Source organism: Ambystoma mexicanum, chromosome 14, assembly GCF_040938575.1.
Source record: "Ambystoma mexicanum isolate Mex_15411 chromosome 14, UKY_AmexF1_1, whole genome shotgun sequence".
Taxonomy (NCBI): Eukaryota; Metazoa; Chordata; class Amphibia; order Caudata; family Ambystomatidae; genus Ambystoma; species Ambystoma mexicanum.
The window spans coordinates 134208405-134236223 of record NC_090940.1 but is presented as its reverse complement, the minus strand read 5'-3'; the positions used below and the strand labels follow the sequence as shown (position 1 = coordinate 134236223).

At 46.6% G+C, this 27819-nt stretch overlaps 1 protein-coding gene across 1 annotated transcript in view; it reads right to left on the bottom strand.

Moving 5' to 3' along the window:
* AQR (aquarius intron-binding spliceosomal factor) overlaps positions 1-27819 on the bottom strand; it is an 877350-nt gene that overhangs the window by 380050 nt on the left and 469481 nt on the right. The window contains exon 22 of the mRNA XM_069638728.1: positions 23854-23923. Within this exon, the coding sequence (XP_069494829.1) occupies positions 23854-23923 (70 nt within the window). The remainder of the gene's footprint in view (positions 1-23853; positions 23924-27819) is intronic.

The window sequence follows — 27819 nt, the reverse complement described above, 5'->3', positions numbered from 1 at the left end:
AGGATCAAAAACGACACTGTAAATAAATTGAAATTTCAACAACATATCTGCTTATACAAAAAGCAAAAAGGAAAAAGGAAATACTACGACAACCAAATCTTCAAAGCACCAAATACCCCAAAAGAACTCTTCAGAATCATAAATGAAATAAAAAACCCACACAGCTGCAACAACACACCAATACCATTGATGAAACTATGCAATGACCTGGCAGACCACTTAAAAAACAAAATCATTAACATCCAACAAACCATACAAAACAAACCATGTGATCAGACAGACCTATCCTCACGAGGAACATCCGCACAAACTACGAAGTTTCACCGAAATATCAGTGGAGACTTTCATCAAACTGGTAAATCAAAGCAACAAAACAGGTTCGCCTGAGGACCCCTGCCCCCTGGACATAAACAAACCAATCCTCAAACAAGGAACTCCCATGAAATACCACAGGAATGTCCTCAACCTTTCAATTTCAAAAGGGAACGTGCCACAACCCTTAAAATCAACGGACATCAGGCCGCTTCTCAAAGATACAGCAGGAAACGTAGAGGACCTCTCCAACTACAGACCCATCACCAACATCCCATATACAGCCAAACTGCTTGAAACATACATATACAAAACAACCCAAGAATTCATAGAAGAACACTGCCTACTAGACCAGGCACAAGTTGGTTTCAGACCATTGAAAGGAACAGAATCAGCTCTCCTCTCAATATGGGATGACCTAAAAGCAAATGCAGACTCAGACAACAGTGCTGCCTTGATACTTTTAGACCTCTCTGTAGCATTCGACACAGTTAACCATGACATCCTCATCAGAAGATTAGAAGGATTGGGAATAACAAAGACTGCCCTACTGTGGATCAAATCCTTCCTAACAAACAGAACAGAAACCATTTGGATGAAACCTTTCAAATCCAACCCAAGAGAATCTACATGCAGAGTACCACAAGGATCATCCTTCTCACCGTTATTATTCAACATCTACCTATCCCAACTAATCAAAATCATCAAAAGACACGGCCTCACTTGCTACAACTACGCCGACGACACACAAGTAGTCTTCAAAATACAAGACATTCAAGAAGAAAACACCAGATAACTGCCTTTGTGATGTACCCAACTGGGTGAACTCGAATGACCACAAAATCAACGCAGGCAAAACAGAAATAAATTACAAGTTACTCACGGTAATGAGTAACGTACTCTTAGTCCACAGTCCCCTTTCCTCTATACTGCATGGGCGTTCTTCGCTAGGGACGGGAGACGGAACCTTTTTCCCCAGAAAAAACCTTCTTCCCCTTTAAAATCGAGAGGCACGCTGGGGTGTGGCCCTGGGAGACTGGGCTCCCCTGACTCCGCCCACTGGTGCCACTGTTCAGTCCCCATTGAGGTGTCGACAATATCACAACTGCCTAAGTGACACCAGTTTTATTAGGGTGAGGATGGTGGGACGTATGGCGGAAAGGGGACTATGGACTAAGAGTATGTTAGTCACTATGGTGAGTAACTATTAATTACTCTTACGTCCCGTCCCCTTTCCTCCATATTGCATGGGCAATTACAACTGAACGTAGCCCCATGGTGGAGAGGCGCCCCTCCTTAAGAAAACAAGTTCCTTAATGCTGCCTGCCAGAATGCGGTGTCTGACCTGGGGCCGTAATCCCAACAGTAGTGCTTACAAAAAGCAGAGGGGGTAGCATCAGTGGCCACCCTGATAATGAGCTGCCACGGTACGTGTCTCTGGAAGACGACCACCGTGGCCTTGGCTCTGAATGAGTGGACATGCATGTTTTCCAGAGGCGGCTTGTGTTGCCCCTCCTAGGTGTCCTTCAGGAGGCCACCATCCACCTTGCTATGGAGGCCTTGGAAGCCTGATATACTGGCCCTGACCCTCAGAGGGTGATAAATAGCCTCAGACTTGCGTAAGCTCTAACTTTGGCGCTCGTCTAGAATGAAGGCAGTGCAGAACCATCTGAGCATGGTTCTTAGGGTCAGCGAAGAAGGTAGGGAGTACTATCTCCTTATTTAGATGGAACGCAGGGACTACCCCAGGTAAGTATGCAGGATACGTTCTGAGGATTACTCTTTCCTGTAAAAGGTAGTGTATGGCTAGTGTGTCATTGGAGCTTGGATTTCGCTGGCATAGCTTGCAGACTTGAGGCCCACCAAGAGGGCTGTCTTAATGGTGCCTAGCCCTATGTCCAAGGGCACCATTGGCCCAAAGGGGTTTATGCGCCAAGGCGCCCAACATTATGCTGAGGTCCCACATGAGGTGTGGCTTCTTGATAGGAGAGTAGAGCCTGGAGAGGCCCGTCAAATGTCCTTTAACCACCGGATTGGAGGATGAGAAAAAACATCCTCCTCTTGAGTTCCGGTAGGCTCCGATTGCCGCCAGATAGGCTTTGAGGGCGAGCCAGATGGCCACCAACTCGAGCCAGTTGATGAGGGCCGCCTGCTACTGACAGAACCCTCTCTGTGGACCCTGTGACTGTACAAGGTAGCTTCCCATCCCCATAGGGATGGGTCCGTGGGGATGGTATGAACCAGGGTGGGTTCGCAACATACATATGCAAGTTCCTGATGAGGAAGAATGCTTCAACACAAAACAAGTACTGTGGCTAAGGTATATACAACATCCTCAAACTGAAAGCGAAAAACAAGAGAAACCAAGACCCTGTGTTCTATTTAGATCTTGAAAGACATTCCTACAGATATACAAATTGTCCATAGAATTAAATAGCTGGAATAAAAAAACCAGTGTACACTGTTGAAATTCTTTCTGAAAGTTTGATGTTCATATTTAATCAAAAACCTTTTTTCACATAAAGTAAGTGCAACATCAAACATAATACATATATACGTGGGGATGGTAACCTGCGGAGCTGGCTGACGAAGGGGCCCGCCTATCCATAAGTTGCTGTCTGTCCTCCACCAGACTAGGTTGTGACGGAGATGCAGTGGAATGCTGACTGGCTCCGCCTAGGAACTCTTCTCATGACTCCAGGATGCTGCGCAGTGTAACCGCAATTTAGGCGTTGGTACCACCATGCCGAGGTCACTGATCTGCTGCCAAAAAACCCCAGGGGCCTCTGAGGGCTGTGGTCTGGTCCTACAAGGGGAAAATTCTCTTGGAGCTCGTATCCCAGATGAAGCGCAGGAACATTAGAGTGCCTGGGCTCCAGCGGTGACTGGTTGAGATTGAGGCCAAAGGGTAGAAACTTGCATAGGAAATGGAAGCCCATGATCCTGACCTACGAAAGGACTGATGGGGTTGCCGATCGGTATGTGAAGGTAAGCATACTTCAGATCCAGGGAGCACATGGATTCTCCGGTGCACAATATCTCTGCAAGAAGTGCTGGAAAATCCGTGAATAGGCGACCGGACCATGCTGGGAGGCTGGCCCTTCCTCCACTGCCTGCCTCTCTACGTGCAAGAGAATTTCCGCCCACAGAGTAATCGTCTGAATCTGTGGGAGCGGAGGGGAGGAAAGAGGCAGAAGAGGGATAGGTAGGCGGTAGGCCGAGGACACTGCGTGGAGGATCCAAGGGTCCGCGAACCTCGTGCGCCAGCATGGGCGCACGTCTGGCTATATGCCCTAGGGGTGACTTTAGTGAAGATGGGTAAGGATTCAGCAGTCTGGGGACTGTTCCTCCTATCAAGTTCCTAATCCGTAGTGGAACGGAACAGGTGGCCGCCCCAACCCCCCCAAGGGAAGGACCAGTATGCGTTCCTGGGCGTCTAGATTGAATTTGGTCACCCGTAGCCCGGTAGTCGTCCTCCTGCCACTAGCGGTGCAAACGGTACCACCTGAGGTATCAATGCGTGCCACAGGGGCTTCATTATGTTCTGTGCAACTATTTTGGCCTCAAGTCGCCTGTTGCTAGGCTGCGCCAAATGGGGTTCAAGCTGTGACGTGCTGACCCGAGCCGGCTGCTGAGACGGAGGCCGTGGGGCTGCCAAGACCGTTGGAGGCGCGGGAGCCGGTGTTGTGGGTCCTGGCATGGGCAGCTCGATCTGCACGGGAGCAGGAGGCACTGGAACCAAGGGCAGAGTGGCCGTGGCTACTAGCGACAGAACCAGAGGGAGTATATGTCCCTGAGGGTGATGGCTTTTCAAGAAAAGCCATCTTCATAGGCCAGTGGAGCGCTTGGAGGCGCGGGCATGGGCACGCAGCCCTGAGGGTGCTGCGGCCTGAACCCACTCTGCCTTACTGTCTGCAGGGAGAATCTGCCCTGGGACGATGAAGGGTATGCCGTGGGCCACATACTTAGTGAAGACTAGTACCACCTGGAAACTTGTTCCCCTACCTGTTCCCCAAAGTAGGATGGTGTCGGACGAGCCGCCATTTTATCTGGCCCAGCGGCCATTTTGTCGGGCTGCGTGCCGCATGCCTGTGTCGTGGTGCTTGCCGCGTTGGGCCCCGCCTCTTCCAAGACTCCTGGCGGTTGAGGCCTACCCTGCACCTCAGGACGGGGCCTGGTAGGCGGATTGCCGAAGGCAATGCCGCCGGCAGTGCTGCATACAGGCGCTCCCTCAGACATCTGTCTGGGACTAGGGGGTAGCCCTTCGGGCCTTACCCCGGTAAAAGAACCTTGCAGCCCCTCTGCTCAGTCACCGGTAGGATCTTGCGACCCCTCGTCCTGGTAGCCGGTAGCTGTAGTAGCAGCCTTGGTACCTGCACTGGCACAAGGACCTGGAAGGTCCCTCCCGTGCTTGTACCTCCTGGATGGACACAACTTTGCGGGGTGTGTGGTGCGTACAGGAGCCCCCTTGGACATCTGTCCGGTACCGGTGCATAGCCCCTCGGGTGTAGACCCAATAATTGAACCTTGCGGCTCCCCAGAGCAGTCGCCTGTAGGATCTCGTGACCCCTCTGGCTGATGGCTTGGAGCTGTAGCTAGCCTTGGTATCTACCCTGGTAACAGGACCTGAAAGGTCCCTCTCGCTCTTACGCTTCCTGGGGAAGGAGCTGCTTTTGCGGGGTACATGGTGCGTACAGGCGCCCCCTCTGACATTTGTCCGGCACTGGGGTGTAGCCCTTCGGGCGCAGACCCTGTAATAGACCCTTGCGCCCCCTCAGCGCAGTGTCTGGTAGGATCTGGCGACCCCCTCTGCCTGACAGCTGGTAGCTGTAGCAGCCTCGGTAGTTGCATTGGTACCAGGACCTGAAAGGTCCCTCCCGCTCCTACGCTTCCTGGGAAAGGAGTCACTTTTACAGGGTATGTGTTGCGTACATGTGCCCCCTCGGACATCTGTCCGGTACTAGGGAATAGCCCTTCAGGCATAGACACGGTAATAGAACCTTGCTGCCCCTCAGCGCAGTGTCCGGTAGGATCTGGTGAGCCCTCAGCCTGACAGCCGGTAGCTGTAGCAGCCTCGAAACGTGTACGTGGTGAGTACAGGCGCCCCCTCTGACATCTGTCCAGTACTAGGGCGTAGCCCCTCAGTTTGGGAGAATTCTCAAAATGTGCTAATTCCTCTCTACCTTAGAGACCCCCCAGCTCTTTTGCTGAACTTTGGGACTCTGTACTTTTTAATTGTATTTGTTTTCTGTGCTTATTTCTTTTGTTTATGGAGTTTTAGACAACTCCATAGGCATCATCTTTTTTATTTGTGTCACACAGCACCTTCATTGCAGTGACCCAGGGATGTCTTTTTGACTTCCCAAAGGTTTAAATACCTTCTCTGGGATAAACTACTGTTTCCCAGAGAATGTAAAGTGAAATTGACTTTACTAATCTTTCCAAATTCATAGATCCAGCACACACCATCTTACAATGGAGTGCTGGAGGGGTTACATAGTATCCCCTGTGTCTAAATACTCATGTAGCAGTCAAATGCTACCCTTTCCTATTGAAAAGGCTGGTGGCAGTGGTTTTTTACAACAAACTACCATGATTTCTCCCGACCGCGAACACCGGGAGCGATGTTTTTCAAGATGGTGCCTTAAACCCCTTTGTTTAAACAGGTCCTGGTCTTCTTTTTTTTGCCGTTTTTTGGAAAGGTCCTTCTAGTGTTTATCTCTGCGCATCAAACCAGGTTTGGTCCCTCTGTTCGTGTGCCTTTGGCGGGCTTCAGGAGTGAAGACCGCCTGTGACATCTGAGTGTCTGGGTGGGCAGGAAGTGAGGGAGGTGCCCGTAACTCCCTGTGCTTAGTCTCCTAGGAGACCCAAATGCACTCTGGCATGATTGGCTGGCTGACTGTCCGGCAAAGACAGCCACCCTGCTGGGTGAGTGGCAGCTAGGCTGGAATGAAAGGGAGACAACTGTTAAAAAGGCAAGTCTCTTGGACTGGAAAGCAGAGTCGACCACTGGAACGAAAGAACCAAAGACGAGCTCGAAGAGGACCGCTGCTGCAACTACTGGACTGTTGGTTTGCCTGGTGAAGCCCTGCTGCAGGTCCGAATTGCCAAGTTCATCTCGACAGAGAAGCCCCTTCAAGGCCGACTTCTTCCTGTGAGTTGGTGGGACCAATCAACTCGTAAGCCACCTGGATACCATTCTCAAGGATGTTTAGGATTAACCAGTGAGAGGGACACCAGCTTGTGTGCTTGAATCTACAGCTACTGGAACTGAAGTGACTCCATCTCGTTTGCTTTTTCGACGATCCCGTGCAGTGAAGGAGTCCCCCGACGTCCTCCCTCTTGTCCCACGACTGAGGCTCAGGAACAGTGAGAACTGCAGGAACTGCCAGGAACCAATGACTTGAGCTGCATTTGTTTCTTCATACTAAGGTACTGTGCCAACCTGATTGAGAGAACGCCACTCTTGCGGGGAAAGTTTGTGAAACTTTCCCAACTTGCAGGCCTAATCAGCTTGTGACCCAACATATGATTCTTTTTCGCCTAAACTACTTCTGAGAACTTTTGCAAAGACTTTATCGTTTGATACCAGAACTACTCTTTCCTATCCAGAACACTAGCCCATTGACTTGAATTTAACTCTTCTGATAAACAAACTATTTGCAGTGTCTAACAAGTATATGTGATCTATTCTACTTACCTTGTCCCTTTTGCCCACTTCTAAGTAACTGAACTGCTATTATGCTTCTACTTCAGGGGAGCTCAAACTGTCTCAAAATCTTAAGAGTTTTTTATTGAAGTGTATTGGTATATAATATTAAGTTGCCTCCTTCTAGTGAAATGTTTTCTAAATGATTGTGTATAAATTAATAAGTGTTTTTACCAAGAAACCTTAAGTATAAGTGTCTTCTTGAACCACTGTCATTGAAAGACCTCTGCGTAACTTCTTGTACTGCTCACATTCACTCTTGAGATAAGCCTGGCTGCTCAGCTCGCTACCAAAAACTGTGTGTTACAGACTTATACCAAAGGTTATGATATGGTATATTTTATTTTATTTGTATCGCGCTCGTACACAAGTGTTTCAGAGCGCGACAAGGCAAGGCAAGGGAGGGGAACAAGGGGGAACAAAAACGATCTTACTAGGCCCAGTGACATTGAGAACGTGCAAGTGAATGGGAAAGGGGAAAAGTGCATGGAAGGGGGAAGAGTGGAAAGTGCAGAGCAGAAGAGAACAGATAAATAATAAATACATACAAATAAATAGATAATGGAGGCAGTAAACAGTGGTAGTGCAACCAGCAAGTGGCAAGTGCTGTGTTACCGGCAGTAGAACTGGGTAAGTCTGTTGGGTGCAGAAAAAGAAGAAGAAAATGGGCGGGGGGAATGTATGGGTACGGGTACAGATACAGTCCCCAAGTGCAAGGGGTGGCCAGGAGGCAGTGCAGGAGGGTGGCAGGGTGAGCAGGTACCTGGGCCCAGGGGAACAGAGGGTGGCCAAGTGCACAGTGGCAAGAGAGCGGATCAGCAGGGAAAAGGGGGAGCAAAGGTAGAAGCAAAGAGGAAGGTCTTGAGGTGCTTCTGGAACCAGAGGTGGTTCTCCTCAATTTTTAGAGTGGCAGGGAGGCTGTTCCAGAGGGAGGCCCCAGCCGAAGACAGAGCTCTACCACAAGCTTGTTTCTTTGAAAAATGACTGACCATGAGGGAGTTAGAGGAAGAGGAGCGAAGAGCTCGAGAGGGGAGGTATTTGGGGAGGGATAGGCTGAAGGTATTTCGAACCCTGGCCCCAGAAAGCCTTGTGGACAATACAGAGGGTTTTGAATTTAATCCTTGCATCCACTGGGAGCCAATGGAGATATTTCAGAGCTGGAGAGATACAATCCCAGGGCTTGAGGCCAAAGACAAGTCTCGCAGTCCTGTTCTGGATTAGTTGCAGAGGGCGGAGAGTAGAGACAGGTAGATTAAGAAAGAGGCTGTTATACTGCTATATATAAGGTAGAGGGTGAAGTGATGGCCAAGGTAATTCAGGCGGCATCACAAATGATCAAATTAAACCACAAACTCTGCAAATTTTCCATCATACCACTAGTGAGGTACTATTTAGCCAAAGTAGTACCAGTAATATTGTACGGTTTAGAAGCAAGACCAAGTCTATGGTCCACAAACTGGGAGCTCTTCGAGGGGCGATTATGGAAAAAAGCTCTAGGTCTCCCGAATTGTACACTCATCGGCAGTCTGAGATTTGAGCTAGGACTTAAATCCCTAAGATGTATGGCCAAATGGAAATGAATCACCTTATACAGAGAGATAGTTATAGGAAAAGAAACTAGTCTGTATAGCGGCATGAGAAAGCATATGATAAGCTGTAAATCGGATATCCTCTCGGCCCTAAGGGGAAATGTAATTAAAGCATTAGCTAAAACTGAACTCGACATAGAAACTCTGATCTAAAATCCACTTAAGATCAAAAAAGAACTTGAAATCTTAGACTGGCTAGAGGCAATAGAAAAAGTAAGAAAGGTTCTAGTAGCAAACCCATTTCTAAGGGGAGAAAAGAAACTTGGGTGTCTTTCAAAATACTTGATGAAATCTCCCGACAGGAAATCCGCACAAATATTCTCAGAATGAGACTAAATCTAGTTTGTTGCGGGGAAGTGCTGGAGAAACGAAATCAGGGACATAGGGCCAAGAGGTAATGTTCGATTGTATAAATCCATCCAAACAGACATTAAGGCACCTATTAATGGACTGCGAAGGTTCATGGAAATACTGCTTCAAATTCATGGAAATACCGCTTCAAATTCTTCAGAAACTTTGTACGAAAAGAAAATGACATTACCTCTGAATTTCTATGGGATAGAATCACTTCAGGGTCAAACGTTTTGCTCACTGCAGCCGGAATTCAGGTGCTAATAAACTGCGAAATTGAGAGACAATGCTGTTTACAGGAAATTTGGATCAATCTTACCAGTGAATATTTGGTACCAGTAAAAGGGCTGGGGAGCAAAGCGGGACTGGAAAGACAAGTACTCTTGCTGAGCAACTCTACTGGTTGGAACATCTCAAAGGCCGATCTGGGTTGGATTTATTGTATTTTTTAATGTATGTAAATTTGTTTGTTGGTATGTTTGGTATGTTTTGTAAAGACTCATTGAGTCATAAACAAATTAAAAAAAAACAAAAAAATAATCCAACCTAGAGAGAACCAGAGCTTGAGAGACAGTGCGCATCTGGGGGAATGAGAGGAAAGGCAGAGTACCTCTAAGGAGGTGCAGTAGGAAGTTTGACTTTTTAGTGACCTCAGAGATGTGGGCGTAGAAGGAAAGTGTGGCGTCAAAGATGACCCTGAGGTACTTAGACTCGCAGGTGAGGGTAGGAGGAGGGCCAAGAGAGGCCGGCCAGAGAGTGAGGGGAAAGGAGGGTGAAGGTGTGCCAATGAGAAGGATCTCTGTCTTGCTGGCATTCAGACAAAGATCATTGGCGGCACACCAATCGTGAATAGCAGTTAGGCAATCGGAGATGGGAGAGGGGGTGGCCGAGGGCAGCCTGAAAATGGGTTGAGTGTCGTCAGAGTAGCACTGGAAATTTGAGCAGAAAATGGCAATGCAGTGGGCGAGAGTTGCCAGGTATTGGTTGAAAAGCCAGGGCGAGAGGTCAGACCTCCTGGGGAACACCACAGGTAGAGAGGATGATAGGAAGGACTCCAGTTGGACCTGGGAGGGTCGATCAGCGAAGAAAGAGGTGAGCCAAGCCAGAACCTGATCAGTGATACCCAGGTTATCACAGCGACGGTTGAGCAGGATGGTATGGTTGACCGTGTCAAAGGCAGAAGAGAGGTTGAGTAGGATGAGGACAGAGGGAATGCTAGCATCTAGGTTGGAGAGAAGATCTTCACAGATTTTCAGGAGAGCAGTTTCCGTGCTTCTCGCCGCTCTGAAACCAGACTGGTGGTCATGGAGACAGCCAACAGAGTCAGAATGAAGGAGAAGCTGAGAGATGGCCAGCTTTTCCAGGAGTTTGCCCAGAAAGGGAGCAATGAAGATTGGGTGACAGTTAGCCGGGCAGGAAGGATCAGCTGTGGGTTTCTTGAGAAGAGAATGCAGAAGGGAGTGCTTCAGAGGGAAGGGGAAGGATCCTGAGGCAAAGGAATAGTTGCAAAAATCGGCAAGGGCCGGAGTGAGGGTGTCAATGTGGCCCTTTATGGTTTTAGGAGGAACAGGGATGGACCTGTTTTGATGAGGTTTTCATAGATCAGACTTGTTTACTGACCTCATCAGGGGAGAAAAGAGGAAAGAAAGAGAAAGAGGGTGGGGAGTGGTTAAAGGGGGTCAGCAAGCATAGACTGAGGGGGAATAGGAGGGGGAAGGGAGGAGATGGTGGACAGGATGTCCGGGGTTTTTTAGGTAAAGTGAGAGGCAAGAGAGCCTGGGAGGCAAGAGGAGGGGAAGAGACTGCAGCAGGGTTGGCCAGCTCCTTGCAGATTTTAAAGAGTTCGGCTGAGTTGTTAGATGCTGCAGAGACACAGGCTGGAATGTGGACTCTCTTCTTGGTGCGGACAGAGAGTCAGTATTGCCTTTGGAGCAGGCGACAGGCCAGTTTGTCAGAGGATGAACACGAAGCCCTCATTTCCTCTCAGCTGCCCTACACTTACGTTTGAGTGTTGCTAGGTCGGAGTCATACCAGGAATTGCACTTGGCTTTGGACATCAAGCGGATCCTCATGACAGGGGCAAGGACATCAAAAGTATCAGAAACAGAAGAGTAGAGAAGGGACAGGGTTGCGTCTGGGTGTGAGTCAGCCAGGGGAGGAGGGGTGGGGGGCGAGAAGGTGGCAGCGAAAGCCTCAACTGACACATGCTGCATAGGTCGGATGTCCGAGAAGCTAGGTGGCAGTATTGGGGTGAGCTTGGCTTGGCGGGGAAGAGCGTGAGCTGAGAGGAGAGAAGGCAGTGGTCACTCCAGGAGAGAGAAGTGGTCAGAGGGATAGAGAGGGGGAGGCCAGAGGAGATCAAGACATCAAGTGTGTGTCCTGCAGAGTGTGTCGGGCCAGAGCGGAGGATAGAGAGAGAGAGAGGGAATCGCAAAGGTCTCGAAAGAGCAAAGATGAGGGACAGGGAGAATCGAGGTGGATGTTGAGGTCACCAAGGAGGATGAGGTGAGTGGTTGAGGCCAGGAGGGAGGAGGAGAGATTGGCCCACTCAGAGAAAGGAGATTATTTGACCAGGGGGGCGGTAGAGAGTAGCAACAGTAAGAGAGTGGCTTGGAGAGAGTGAGAGCCTGGTTTGGTTTAACTTGCACTTGTAGTCCTAATTGTATGTAGTGGTCCAAGAGGGTACTCCATGCAATTTTGCCTAACACCCATGGGTTAGACCCGGTAACAAAACCTTGTGGCCCCTCAGCACAGTGTCCGGTAGGATCTGGCGACCCCTCGGCCTGACGGGCGGTAGCTGTAGCAGCCTCAGAACCTGCACTGGTACCAGGACCTGAAAGGTCCCTTCCGCTCCTACACTTCCTGGTGAAGGAGTTTCATTTGCAAGGTACAAGGTGCGTACAGGCCCCCCCTCGGACCGCTGTCTGGTACTAGGGCGTAACCCCTCGGGTGTAGACCCGGTAACAGAACCTTGCGGCCCCTCAGCACAGTGCCCAGTAGTATCTGGTCACCCCTCGGCCTGACAGCCGGTAGCTGTATCCGCCTCAGAACCTGCACTGGTACCAGGACCTGAAAGGTCCCTCCCGCTCTTGCGCCTCCTGGGAGAGGAGTCGCCTTTGCGGGGTACGTGGTGCGTACAGGCGCCCCCTTGGACCTCTGTCCGGTACTAGGGCGTAGAAAATACTTATCCGGGGAAGAGCGTTTGGAATTACAAGGCCGGAGGCCTAAACCAGGAGCGCTGGTGAAAGAGGTTTGTTCCCGTCGACGCAGAAAAGAGGACTGAGGAGTGGCGCCGGTGGACGAAGTTAGGGGAGCCCATGCTCCCAGTGTCGCACCCCCGCGCGACTCTAGATTTAAAGGGGAAGACTGTTTTCTAGTGAAAAAGGTTCCTTCTCCCGTCCCTAGTGAGGGACGCCCATGCAGTATGGAGGAAAGGGGACGGGACGTAAGAGTATGATCATCACAAAAAACAGAAGAGACAACCACTACATCCCTTGGCCGAGGGAACTCAGCACAACCCCAGCCCCATTGTCGACTGTAAAAAACCTAGGGGTCCTGATGGACAACAAACTTACTCTAGAGCCACAAATAAACAATCTACTCAAGAAATGCTTCTTTCTCCTGCGAGCGGCAAAAAGGACCCTACCGTTCCTGTCATTCGCAAACAAAACACTTACCATCATCGCTCTCGTCATGTCCAGAGTGGACTACGCCAATAGCCTATACCTGGGTATGTCTGAACGATTTGTAAAAAAACTACAACGCATACAAACTGTGGCGGCCAGATTGCTTCTCAAACTACCCCGAAGAGAGTACATCACACCCACACTAAAAACACTATATTGGCTACCAATAACACAACGAATCAAATTCAAATCAATGTGCATCACGCACAGGGCAATCCACAACCAAGGCGCAGAGTTCCTGAGAGACAGATTACGCCTACATCAACCAACAAGAATGCTCAGATCAAGCAATGACATCCGACTGGAACCGAACCCCCACAACAAAAGAAAACTCAGAGGATCTTCTTTCTCTCACCTCGCACCAAAAACTTGGAACGACTTACCAAAGAATATAGGTAACACAAGAAACCACCTACTATTCAGGAAACTACTCAAATCCTGCCTCTTCACTGCATAACTAGAAGAACGCCCACATGGACACACACACCAAACAACAAACCGAGAGATAGCTATGGAAGGAGGACACTAAAGACTGAACACAGTCAGACCTAGACGGAAAGAAAATGACAATTCATCAATAGCACCCTGGCACCCGAATCACACCCAAGCTCCAACAGATCCCTGTCAAAATAGATAGTAAGGGGCAAGGGGGCGACCAATCCACAGCACCAACACTATTGGGGGGAAAGGGGGGGCTAGACATACCCAATCCCATTTCACTAAGTTCAAATACAAACAGCCGGGAACGCGCTGCACCATCACCCAAAGCAGCTAGATGGTCCAAAAAGGAAAGCAACAACTAAGCATACCCATAGAAATGCTAGTTAAATAGAACAAGATCTGCTGATCCTCTAGAACCAGGACATACAACCCACTAACCCAAACTCAAATCTCGGCATACCTAATTCATCCAAAAATCCACACAACTACTTCTCGTCAAGCAAACCGCACGCACTTCAGCACACCGCAACAACAAACATACATCACATAAAATGCACCAACAGCACATGAGGTCTCGCTCCGGTCCGATACTCACAAAAGCTCAGCACACGGTGGAAACCAAACTGAAGCCGCCAACAGCACACAACTTCTCTCACTCTCCTACACCCTCTTCGCCCGACTAACCTAAACCCACCTGCCTTCTTGTTTTACAGATCCACCAGAGCGCCTGGGGACTAACTCCGTTGGTGACGGTGCGTGGTAACATTTAACAAAGTCAGAGGTTACAAGAGTCTTTCAGGGAGCCAGGACAGCCAATGTTAATTTAGCAAAAGTCTAGGTGAGCTGAAGCACTTCTTGTAGGTAAGTAAAAAGTCTTGTACCATATTTTAGAAGTCTTTGTAGAAAATGAAATCACTGTTGGTCCACAAGCTGGGATGCTTGTGAGGGGCAAAGCTGCAAGCAGCTCTGCAAAAGGCAACCAAGCCATGTCTCAAAAGAAAGCTAGCAAGGCTACATGACAAAAGGTAAGTACCCCTTAGTTTACAGTACCTTAGGTCTGAGGAAATTGGTTCCAGCTGGCTTCTGTTCCAGCTGTAGTATGGCAGATCCTGTTCTTCCTGGGCCTCAGTCTTGGGGACAAGACGGAGGACGTCTGGGGACTCTTGCACTACGGTTTGAAGGTCGGCGGCAGCAATGGGCAAACTTCAGATAAGTAGCACTTTGCGGTTTCAGCTTCTCGTGAAAAGCACCACTGCAGTTCTCGGATACCTTAAGGACTTGCCTCGCATCTGGGGTCCAGCACCCTGTTGAGGCGGCTCGGGCTCGGTCAGTCCTGCTTCATGGGAGTCCGGAAGATCTTCCTGGAGCTCGGGTCCGACTTAAAGACGAGACACTCGATTCTGGTGTTCCTCTCCCTAACAATCGGCTCCTGCAGCAGCAGTGGAAGTACAGCCAGCACAGATGAGTTTGTCTTGGGGTCCATTGGTCCCACCAACCCAAGGGGAGAAGTCGTCCTTCGTAGGGCTTCTAAAGTCTTCTCATGAGTTGCAGCAGGCGTCTCTTCCAGGTTCTTCTTCGGATTCCTTCATCCAGTGGTCGACTCTGCCTTCAAAGCAAAAGACCCTGCCTTTTATGCAGATTTCTCCCATTTATCCGCAGCCTAGCTGCCATTCACATAGCAGGGTGGCTGTCCTCCAAGGACAGCCAGCCAGCCAATCACCTTTGGGTGCATTCCTGTAACCAAGGGGATTAAGCACAAGGAGTTTCGGGCACCTCCCTCACTTCCTGCCCTGCCAGACACGCTGGAGCCAGAGGCGGGTTTCAGCAGTGAAACCCGCCAAAGACAAAATTAACAAAGGGACCAAACCTGGTTTGCCACGCAGAGTAAATCTCAAGAAGGACCTTTCCAACCAGAAATGGCGGAAAAAGAAGACTGGTGCCATTTTGACAAAATGGGCACCCAGGGGTGCTTTACTACAGCGGCAATTGCAGCTAGCGGTAGAAACACACAATGGTAGGAAAAAGTAAACCACTGCCACCAGCCATTAGTTGCAGAAAGGGTAACATAAAAATGTTATAAGAGAAACTAGACAAAAGGCATACTAAGTAACCCCTCCAGCACTTTATTGCAAGATAGAGATTTATAGAACAGGAAGATGAACCTCTTCTTCTGCTGGTTAAATCTCTCCATATGGCCCCTGCCTGCTATATGGTCTTGGGAAGACAGCTCAGGGGCAACATGCTCACCTTGGAAGCAAGACGACACAGAACAACAGGTTCGATCCCTGGGTCCGCACTTAGAAACATCTGGGTATTAAGCACGTTATAAATAACCTATCATATAATGTGCACTACCTTGTCATATTGTTCAGAACTGTGGCAATAATTGCATTCGATAACCTGAAGATCCCTATTCTTTGTCATTGGCCTGCGATACCATCTCAACCCTCCATTCTCTCTATCCAGTATTGCTCCACCAGGATTTACCTCCCTCAAAGGGTTATATCACACTTGGCTGCACTTAATGTGAGTCAGCACTGATGTCAAAGTACACTCAATCTTACCTCCATTTTCCAGTACTGGGAGTGTTGCATCATAGTAAATCAATTTGAAACTTGACACACAACACCTTCATTCTTTAAAAATGGGTGTATGACACATCCCCCAATGTACTAAACTCGAGAGATACATCCGTCCACACTTTACTACCAGAAATGCGACAGTTACAGACACAACAACACTTCAAATAGGACTACAGTCCTTGCTTTTCTAAATTTGGAACACGCCCAGGTGTGAACATAAAAACCTTAATCCAGACAGAACTGCTATGAATTTTCTAGTAATGGACTGTTGTACAGATATGAAACTATACCCTATACCATATATATATGGCAGGGTCTGTCGCAGAGTCTTTGGGTCGTGACTACTGCTGACTTCCAGAGAGATTACCTACCTGCGTTTCCAGTCCTCCAGTCCTCTTTTCATTTCTGCATAAAGACTAATTTCTCCCGCGGAGTGTGCCGCAGAGTCTGTTGCAGAGTCTTTGGGTCTTCGGGCTCTGCGGGTTCTACGCCACCGCTCCGGCTGATCCTGACGGTATTCACAAGCTGCTGCCTTTGCAGCAAATCCCACCGTGCCCTACGACTGAACAACGACGAACGAAAAATTACCTTGGAGACGCACAGATGAGCCAGGAATTGCCGAAGGCGCAGCACCGCTGCCTAAGATTGTTGAGTTGGGTGGACTGCAGAGACCATTGCACAACGCTGCAGCGTCGCTCAGGACTCCGGAATCCTGAGCCCTGAGGCAGTATGCAGTACGCGGACGAGGTGAGCGGGTCCGATACCCAATCCTGTACCCTTACTACTTGCTCCTGAAAAGACGCTGCTCTGATATTAAACAGCAAATTAAAACTTTTTTGGCATGCGGGAGACTGTGGGGAATCTCCCTTTGATCCCACCCGCCTCTAGCAAACCTAATAATTGACAGCTCTTGAGATACATTTTCTGAACAGTGGGCCATCAGGAGACTGCAGGGTATACCCGTTTGATCCTGAACGCCCCAGATCGCCCTCGACCATACTGCCACAATCGAACACACTGCATCGCAAGACCCACGGCCATCTACCTGAGACTGCAGGACAATGCCTGCCAGCGTGCCGGAGAAAAAACGCCAGCTCACTGCCCCCAAAACTAGGCTCCACAGCAAATTGGGCGCTGCCTCTCCTGGCTGTAATTCGACTGACCCAAGACAGCAAACACTGGAACAAACCCTACACAAACGGAAGATGAAGAAAACAGAACTGGACAGATCATGTGCGACGGGGCAGTGCTCACTGCAAAGCCCAGCTCTTTCACCAACGTCAGATGCAGGCGAGGTGCACACTGAATCTGTACATATTACAACAAGTCAAGATCAACTACTAGATCATCCACCAGATTCTGACAGGTCGCCATCTGGAGAAATGATAGCAAAGGATCCTCCAGAAGACGAGGCAACCCTAGACAAGGGTCATACTCTTCTTATCACAACTTCCAAACAAACAAATGTGAAGACCACGGAAAACTCCATAAGAGCACAGCATTTGATTGGGGCAGAGAGCCACCGAGATGCAGGATTCCGGTCAAAAAGCTGAGGGTGAAGAAGCTGTACAACATACAACTGAGAGCAAGCCCGATATGCCTGGCCTCAGACCGCCAACAAACCGAGAGGAGAAAGCTGACAGAGCATCAGCACAACAAGCAGAATCGAAAGAACCTCCCGCAACAAGAAAGCCCCCTCCGCTGGCATATACAGCACAACCCGAGGATCAGACACTACTTCATATCACGAAGCAGGTGTATTTTACAGGAACGTCACAAATCCTGCCAAGAGACCCTAAGCAGCATCCTTCTACTATAACTGTTCAGAAACAAGCAATGAGACATCCTCTGGCTGACATCTCTAAGAAGGAACATGCGAAGCTAGCAAAGTTAAAATGGCTTCAAACACATGCAACCCTGACCCAGAAGAATGAAAACATAAAACATCATGCCACTAAACCAAATTCTACAGCTGCACGGCTATATCTTGACATTACCGAGATTGAATCTTTAATGAGCAGCATAGAAAGACGAAAAGAAGTCTTCAGCGACATATCACAAATAATTCCACCAGAATCGACCTAAACCCCTCTGATAAAACGTCCACTATCCAATACAGTACAAAACCCTGGGCAAAATTTGAAGAGCGAAACAAGAAATTCGCCAAAGAAAATTTACCCTGCCAATTTAATTATAATTTCGAAGAGTCTTTCTATTCTCCACCTCTACAATTCGAGAAACAGAAACTAGACTCGCCCACACCTTGTAAAAAGGAGGACAATAAAATATACCCCAGAAAAGGAGGATCTAACGCAGTCAAGGATACCTACAACGATGATAGACTTGCAAAACATGCGAATTGCGGTTATTTCACAGTCTATGGTACCTTTTCTGAAACTACATGAGAATATCAAAGATAAAATTTGCGATCAAGCAACACTTCTTGCGATGATTCACTCAAAGCAGATCTACATGGAAAACTTTACAAACACCATTGAAAAAAGACTGGACGCTGAAGCTGAACAATCTCGGATATGGCAACAAAGACTATTTGAGATAGCGAGAGGTAACCGCGAGGAGAACATTCGACTAACCACCTGTGTCATGTCCTGGATGAACGCCCCACAACAAATACAGCCAATGCCTGAACAAATACCTAGAAATCTGACGGAAATTATAAATATACACCCTTCTCCTCTAGTGACTGGGGAACCCCCCCATCCCACTGGTGGGATAGCCAATTTCTCTATACTCCAACCCACTATCCTCAACCCCTCGACAAAACCAACAGAAAAGGATGCTGGCGACATCTTTCAGATATTTTCTCAAAATAAGAGCCTCACCAATCCGCTCAATGGAACGCAACAAAAGAAGAAAAAAAAACAACAACCAAACAGACAGGATCTAGGGCTTTCCTACGCACAATAAAGCAACCGACAGAACAACCTACAAAGAAACATCCTGAATCACGAAACCAAGGGGAGGTAAAAAACGATAAGCCCCTCCTAGGGCACTGAGGAGAGCATGTGACACGACCAACGTTCCTAAACCAAGTGTCGATGACGCTGACTGCAATCTTGAAGATCTTCTTAACCTCACAACCCACATGGATGAACAGGAAGAAGTCCTTGATGAAAACTTCACCTCACCAAACAACTCCAGCCTGATGATTATAGATGAATACATGGTGACGCCACAGGACCATTGGGACTTCACATGTGAAGAAATTTCGGTCAACTCTTTTCCGAATACAACGAGATCTGGTGTCGAACAAGACCTGTGTGAGGAAATCTCTGATGATTCTCTAGAATATACTTCAAGTGGATCCTCCGACACTGATCGACGATCAGAACAGAAATCTAGAAACCAGACAAACCATAGTCCTCAAGAAGAGAGTGATACACAAGAGGCATCTGCAAAGGAAAGAGAGCAATTAGAAGATGTCATCCGATTGCCATTTGTGAACCCGATGGCTGAGCAAACACACCATAGTCTCCGACTAGAAAATATTATACGCAAAATTGACCCCTAATACTCAATAGAACTAACATTCTAATACTCCTGCATGCAATACCACAACTAAAAACAATTGCAACACGAGACATTAAGTTGGTAACATTCGAAGATCACGCCTTCCTAGAAAGTGTACAAATAGAACTATGGGACAGAAATTTGATGGAAAAAATATTTTGACTGAAAGACACTAACTAAACTTGGATTCAAATGTACAAACATTTCACAGTATAAGCCTGGTGCATCAATACGGAAAAACCAACCTTCAAAGCCTAGGCATACTGAAGCGGACGGAGACAAATCAATGCACAATAGAACAGTGGATAGCAGGATTACAACACCTGCAATAATGATGTCTCCAACAGAGCTCTCGGAATGTAGAGCGTATCTGGATGGCGAAAACTACCCCTTTAGACGAGTCTATGACAGGCATCATCCTAACACATTTCGTGACTTAACAGTGATGTCATAACTACCAAAGAAAAGAGAAACCAATTGGTCCTTATGTACGTGGAATACTAGAGGGAACTCCCATCTATTTAATCGATCTTCACCTGAACTAGAATCTTTTAACATTATCTGCCTTCAAGAAACATGGCTTATGGAAACACCTTGCTGCAATGGATTTGTTACTTTCTTGAACCCAGCTCTTAAAGGAACCCAAGGCAGACCCTCCTTGGGTCTACTCACTTTGATCAAAATAATACCAAAATGGAGTATAGTGACCACTAAAAATATCAACTCATGGACCCAAAATATGATAATAGAAATTCAGCTAACCAACCAACCAGGTACACAGAAGAAACGCCTAATATCAATCATGAACGTCTATTGGAATCCTGCTACAATCAATGACAACATCTTTCTCGATGGAGTCTTTCTAACGATAGACGAAACACTTGCCATATACCAACATGCTGAATTTATCATCTGTGGCGATCTTAACATACATCTATATACAGACAAAGGAGAACCAATGAACCACGCAGATCTAGCCACGCGTGCCGAGAGATGGCAGAAAGAAACTAACATGCGGCATCTCACACATCTAGAGCATCAGACTGACCATACAGACAGGATCATACCGACCTGGGTAAGAGGAACCTCTTTAGCAATAATAGATTACATGTATCTATAGGATGATCTCAAAGCATCAATAACTGATGTAACCACAGAGCCAACCACAACAAGCGACCATTACCAACTGTCAGCAAAAGGCCAAGGTCTGACGGAACACACAAAACACCATTCATGTGCATTGATAGAAACTGTTGGCAAAAACTTAAGACTCTGCATGAGCCAAGCGCAAACCCTAGATCTAATGAATCGGATAGAGCAACCATCAATGAAAGACACAGACAAACTCAACTACAAATGGCTCCTAATTCCCTTCCTCAAGGAGAATAAGAGGAATGGCAACAAGTTACATCAACATACCTTTAACGCCGAACTTGCAGAGTGGAAAAAAGTAATGCAGAGGACAATCCGGTTGAGAAATGTAGACAGCCCAAGTCGTAATCAACAGATAAAAAGGGCAAAACAATCTTATGCAAATTGGAGGAAATCATTCTGCATGACGCTGTTACAAGAGGATGCGGAAGCAATCATGAAAACATACAAAAGTCACAACTTAAGAGAACTGTGGAACCTCTTGAATAACAATTCAAGAAAACACGATCTGACAGCAAACGTCACCCAACAACAATGGATGCAGCAGTTCTCTGCTACATATAGTGACCAGATCTAATGGAGATGATTTGCAACTTAAATACCTCCCGCTCGTTGGGACCTGACGACTTGTCAAACGCAATCATCAAGAAAGATGCACATCTATGGGTCAATTTCATGGAACAATTGCTCCTTGCAATTAACAAATGCAATCAGATTCCTCACTCTTGGCAGACCACAACAAGAGTTACAATTTACAAGAAGGGCCCTCGGGACGAGCTGCAAAATTTCAGACCTATAGCGCTCCACGATCCACTAAGGAAGTTATTTGCATTAATCTTACTCGAAAAGCTGAAACAATGGGCCATGGAAAACGACCGACTTGCTATCCGGCAAACAGGCTTTACATCTAATGTCGGAAGAAACGTAAACGTAATGCTACTGAATCTAATCAAACACGAAGCAATAAAAAAACAAAACGATGGTTCATGTCGCATTTATTGACCTCCACATGGCTTTTGACTCCATATCAAGACATAACCTGTGGTAAAAACTAACAGCATGGAACGGTCCCACTGAAATATTGGAACCAATCAAATTGCTGTATTCAAATACCTCCATAACAATTAGATTAGCAAAAAATGGCATTACAACTCCATCCATTAAGACAACAAACAGATTAAAACAAAGATGCCCATTGGCAGCTACCCTTTATAATCTATACACTGCAGACTTTGAAGATCACCTGACAAATAGCGCTCTAAATCCTCCCAAAATAAACTTGATCCCTGCCCCAGGAATGATGTACACTGATGACATCACTTTATTAGACGAAACAACGTCCGGCCTACAAACAAGCCTACAACTGTTGGGAGAATATATGATTGCAAATGAACTACATATCAATACCACCAAAACAAAAGTGATGTCCCTGGTGAAGTAACCCTTCAAGAAGACAAAACCATTGAACCTGACTATTGATGGGAATCGACTAGACTAAGTCATAACATTCAAATACCTAGGCATCACAGTAAACAAATCAAAAGTGGAAAAACAATGGATTACCAACCTAGAAGGCAAAACGTAAGCAATAGCCAGGCAAGGATGTGTGCTCCATCGAAAATTCAGCAAATTTTCTTTCAAACCAATAATTTCGTACTATAGACAAAATGTAATCCCAACAATAACTTATGGAAGCGAAGCAATGACATGTCCAAACTACCAACTGGATGAGACTGGAAGCAATGTTTTGGCGCAAGATCTTGAGACTACCATCTTCCTATCCAATGGCCAGAATACGCCACGAAATAGCCACGCAGTCAATAACGGCAATAGTCAAATGGAAACAAATAGACATCCTGGGCGAATTGTTGAACGACGAAAAAATACCAGCAATAGAAATATTGAGAGACCTGCCTACCACCATGAACAACTCTGTTTTGCAAGCTTGGAAGGAAGATTTAATCTGCCTACTGACATCTGAAGATATATCAGTCGAAATGCTCATACAAAGACCCCAGCAAGCTAAGAAAAAATTGATGGAGAATGACTGGATAAACACATGTAGCATCAAAACAACGTACTCAAGGAACATAGAATGCCACACTGATATACGTGCCATCAACGAGATACCAAAATATCTAATATCATTCGCATATCCAACCATCCGTGCAACATACATGAAGCTGCGACTAAACATCTTGCCTACTAGACACAATTTAGCTATGTCTCGGCTAATAGCGGCCTCAGAGCGCCACTGCCGCTTTTGCAAAAACCACGAGACACAGGAAACAATACACCATCTTCTAATGGTCTGTCCCGAATTTACCGTAAAGAGAATGATTTTTGGCACATACTTTAACATCTCATCTCAGCATATGGATGCTGAAACACGATGGGACACAGATTATGAATGGACAAGATAAACTTATTTTTACAGTCGGGCAATTCCTGCAGAATGTTTTAGAACTGGCCAATAGACCTGTGAAAAAATGGCCTACCAATCGCTAGATAAACTCACATGAGAGCATAGCCATTAATGTAGTTAGATATCGACAGAGAACTCCACAATGCAATCTGCTAAACCTGAAAAATGAAAAGTTTATAATAAACTACCAAATTAAAAAAAATAAAAAATAAAAAAAATATACACTTTGCAATTTTTGTGCATCACCCTTGATTTCAACCCAAGACTTTTGGCCCAGACTTTCACCCGGAAAATAGATTATCAATTGCTTTGTTGAAATTATTGAATGAACTGTACCCTGCCTCCACAACTTTATAACCCAACATTTTGGAAATAACTTCATCGAAATGTAATGAACCAATGTATACAAATATATCTGTTAACACATACTATTTTGTATACAACTGCTTATTTTGATTGATGTAGCAAGGTATTCATTTTAAACATGATCGTTTTTATCTTTTCCTTTTCTTAATACCTATGTAACGCATGATTCAAATGATTTAAGTATACGCACTGAAAGTCTATTTTTCTTTTCTTTTCTCTGCACATCACTGCTGCCCAACTGCACACCTTATTATTCCAGACTTTGAACTGTCGCACAGTTCTGTCAAGGGGCTCAAACACTTGCTAACAGTGCCACCTGCTACTCCTAGACCATGCGGCTGATGCATCACCAAGTTCAGCTACCATATGCAATATTGCCTTTATGTTTATCTGCATGCTGGAGACACGGTCACTGGAAAGTAGAGCAAAAGCAGCTGCCTCTGCCTAATAATCTGGCACCAGAGATGGTTTGAAATGGCCTTGCAGAGTCGGATATAGAAAATGGCACTGAACTAGATCCACCTGAAATCTTAAAATATTTTGAATGAATGAAGCATTTTTGTCATGAACAATAAGTGTTGTAGACATCTTCCAACCACTCAAAGACACAATCGCATTTTTGTTATTATTTATGGTGTTCTTTGCATCACTTTTCTGCTTTTAGCTAGATAAAGGCCAGGGGGACCTGACGAACATTAAGAACCCTTACCATTGTGAGTCCTGGCTGCATGCCCGCTCGGATGGCCTCTGTCTGCGTAGGTGTAAACTGAATGGCGTTGCTGAAAAGGAAAACAATGGTTGGAAAAGCAATGCCATGGTGGACAGTAGACCTGGGGTAGCCTTGTAAATCAAACATTTGCTTCCTATGATTCCAAGAGCATGGATATAGTACAGATTAGTGGTGCCTATTGACAGTCTGGGAGGTGCTTTATGTGCATTCAGAATACATGTAATGGTGCTTCCCGCTTGACCATTAGTCTCAGCATCTTGAACAGAGGTCTCCAAGCCTGAACCTCAAGAGCTCTAACCAGACTAGGTTTCCAGTATAACCTCAGACTATGTCAATTACTTCAATTTAGATTCTCTGAATTCAAATGTATTTTGTGCGGATAGAAATACAACAGAGTGGATTGGGGTCTTGAAGACCATACTTGGAGATATTGGATCTAAAAGCAATTCGAACTTGCAACTACTGGTCGACAATGGGGAACCCCTATACAATCCACTGACTTCTGATGCGTTGAACAAACATGACATAACTAAATCATAATGGTACTTGAGTGGTTGCCTCCTGCTACAGGCAAGAGCTAGAGTAATTATTTCCTGCGGCAGCAAAGGAATGATCATCTTCCTCTAGCATGTGAGGGAAGGACTGTCACCTGCTATACCCGTTTGTGTCATAAAAGGACAGCAGTGGTGGAGACCGACCAGCCAGCCGCAGTGGTGGAAGTGGGCGGGAGCGTTCGGGAGCGGTGCTCCTATACTTCTTTTAATTAAATTTTACCGTTCCTATACTTTTATTTTAAAAAGAAACCGTTCCAGAATGGTATCGTTTTAAAATAAAAGTGTAGGAAGCAGTTGAAACTTGCACTTTCAGTGCACTGCTCTGGTTGTTCCCTTAAACAGCAGGCTCCTGTGTTTTGGGGTTTGTATTGTGCATGGGAGAGGGCATGGCGATGGGGTTTGTGGGGAGCGGTGGAAGCCAGTATGGAACTTAGTTCCACTACTTCTTTTCGTACACTTTGACCACTGGCCAGCCATACCAATCTGCCTCAATTAGTCTGACCAGATCCATCTTAAATGCATGAATGGATAAAAGTAGCTCCCATAGCCCCATGACACCAACATAGCACTCAATGATCCCAACGTTTCTCCCCTGGAACCTAGGGTTCACACATAAACCCCACGCCCACTTTCCAACCTTACATACCACACAGATAGAAGCCGTAAAAACCTTGCCATTTATCATACTCCAGCAATGCACAAAGATGACACCTCACGCCTCCTTGTGTTAACTGTGAGCATTCCTATCACACATGGTCTTGATACCGGTTTCTCAAGACAATAGGTAGCCATCTCCGGAGTGAACCCAGCATGAAACATCAGTATTGCGTTAGTAAAGCTCTGTTGATTCAAAATCTCATTCCACTTGAAGTCTGCCAAACCTCTGAGAGACACTGAGCCTCTGACTAGTGAAACAAAAATACACATGGGCACACTTTCACAAACACTGAACCAAAAACCCTATGTTTGTGGTATATCGATTTTCCAGCAAACATAATTGCCAGACCAGGTACAGCAACTTTAGCCTTGCACCAAAAATAAAGAGACCCCCCCGCACACCCCTCGTGGAAGGGCATCCTTCATTTAAAACCAAAATATTTCCTAAAATCAGTATTTCTCCCATGCTTATCAAATGCATGTTTCACTTCACACAAGGCTTTGCCAAGGCATCATCTAAAAATGAGTAACGGATTTGAAGCACCCATCTTGCTCAAGAGACTTAAAGCGACAACTAAATAAAATACATAATCAATGTTAGCATACATTCTATAGCAATTCAAATTGATCAGTATGCATCTCAATGCTGCTAGGCATGTGACTTTAACCCCAATGTACAGGAAACCTTAAAGTCACAAGTTCAAATTTATAGCCTAATATTCTATACATTTAATTGTATTGATAATATACTTTATCTAATTCTCTAGTTCATTTGTGGTATAAATTCATTAAATATCCCAAACATCTATAGATAAATAGTAGGTAGATAAAAATGTCAATTTGGGACATCATTATGTAAAAAACTGGCCAATACATATTACTTTTCTTTACATCTTCAGTTTCTCTGACCCTGTGTACATGCACATATCCACAAACCCATTGACTATCTAAAAATAAAGTTTAAACAAAGGTAGCAACAAAGGCGGTTGTAGAACATTTTCCTCCGAGCACCACACACACACTGCATAGGAAACAGAACAAGCAGGCTAATGAGCACTTCCTTAAATGTGTATTACAGCCCTCCGAAGGAAGGACAATTGAAAAAGAAACACTAGTACTAGTGTCAGAAAAATAGTTTTTAAGGATGTGGCAGGAAGACAGAAAAACGGGACACAGAGGACCATCTCCAAATCATCGTTATTTGAAATAGAAAGATGCACACCAACCACTAACTTTCTCAGCAGGGACGGATGGGAGGGGAGATGAGGAATCTGCGGGAGAAGAATCCATAGAAAGAACATTACGGTAAGGTAATTTCTCCTCCAATGGATTGCTTTTCTGCCGCAGATTCCGCATCTGATAGACTCCGAAAGCAGTAATGAAGGAGGCAGGCAGAAAGTCAAACTAAGAGATTCTGCAGAACTGCTCGGCCAAAATGCGCATCAGAAGTGCGAGCCACATCTAGGCTATAGTGCTTTGCGAAGGTATGCAAAGACAAACATCATCGCGACAAATCTCCCGGGCAAGGACTCCCCTCTGCAATGCGGTGGATGCGGAGAGCCCCCTTGTGGAAGAGGCCCTGATGCCTGCTGGGAATTTTTTCCCAGCGGTCTGGAAACATTCTTCTATGCAGTGGATTATCCAGCGGGATAAAGTCTGCTTTGTTATGGGCAAGCCCTTACGGGCTAAGGAAAAAGCCACAGAGCTTGTCAGCTCTCCCAAAACGGACCGGGGCTGTGTTGTAAAGACTTTGTCGACAGCCGGCAGCGCCGATATCTAGGGCTTGTTCTTCAGCGCCGTAACAGTGGATGTCTGTCTACCAAGGTCAAAACGCTGTAGTATCGACATTCATGGACGCCCAGAGATAATCTGGCTTCCACACAACATCTTTTGACTTCGAAAGGTTAATCGTGCCGACGTAGTCGGTGCCGGGGCACTAGAGGGGTCAGGTGCACAGAGCGCTGCTCTTGGCTCCTAAGCATGCTGCATGGGGGTGGGAGCCGCGCCGACTGCAGCATGCGGTTTGAACATTTCAAGCATTGAGGCCTTAAATTCCTCCCACTCTTGGGGGGGGGTGGAAGGCCCAGCTGATGGCTTACCTCCTTCCATCAATGACCCAAAGTCCCGCCGATGGCGCCTTTTCTTTTTTCGGAGTGAGGACGAGTGGCTCCTCGAGTGAGACCTTTTCTTCTGCCTGTGTTTTTCAGGGGTATGTCCCTCGGTTTCGGCCTTCAAGGACCGAACCATGGACCGTGCCAGAGATTTTGAGGGTGGTCAACCCAGAGTGGGCTTAGCAGCTCAGTCGCAAAGTGATTTTGGTTGTATCTTGGCGCATGACGAGCACCCATCATTCCCGTGACCCGTACCGAGGCATCAGAGACAACTCGTGTGGGTCGGTTAGGGACATCTTGGTGCCCCAATCGGTACACTGCTTGAAACCGGGCACTCGTGCGACCGACATCTCACGTTGAGGAATTTCGAAAAAAGTAAATGTTTTCTGACGAAAACGTCAAAGAGACTAACTCTGTTTTCCTAAACCAGCGTGTTAGCGTGCAGAAAAAAGAAACTGAGATCAGGGCGTAGCGACGCGCTACTTATAGAACGCCCGATGTCATGTCCGGAGCAGACGACCAGACGCAGAGCAAATAAATCGATGGTCGACGGCAGGGTCGAGGACCACTACGCCCCCCTGTCGAAAATTTTCTAAGCAACAAAGCTGGAGGGAATATCGATC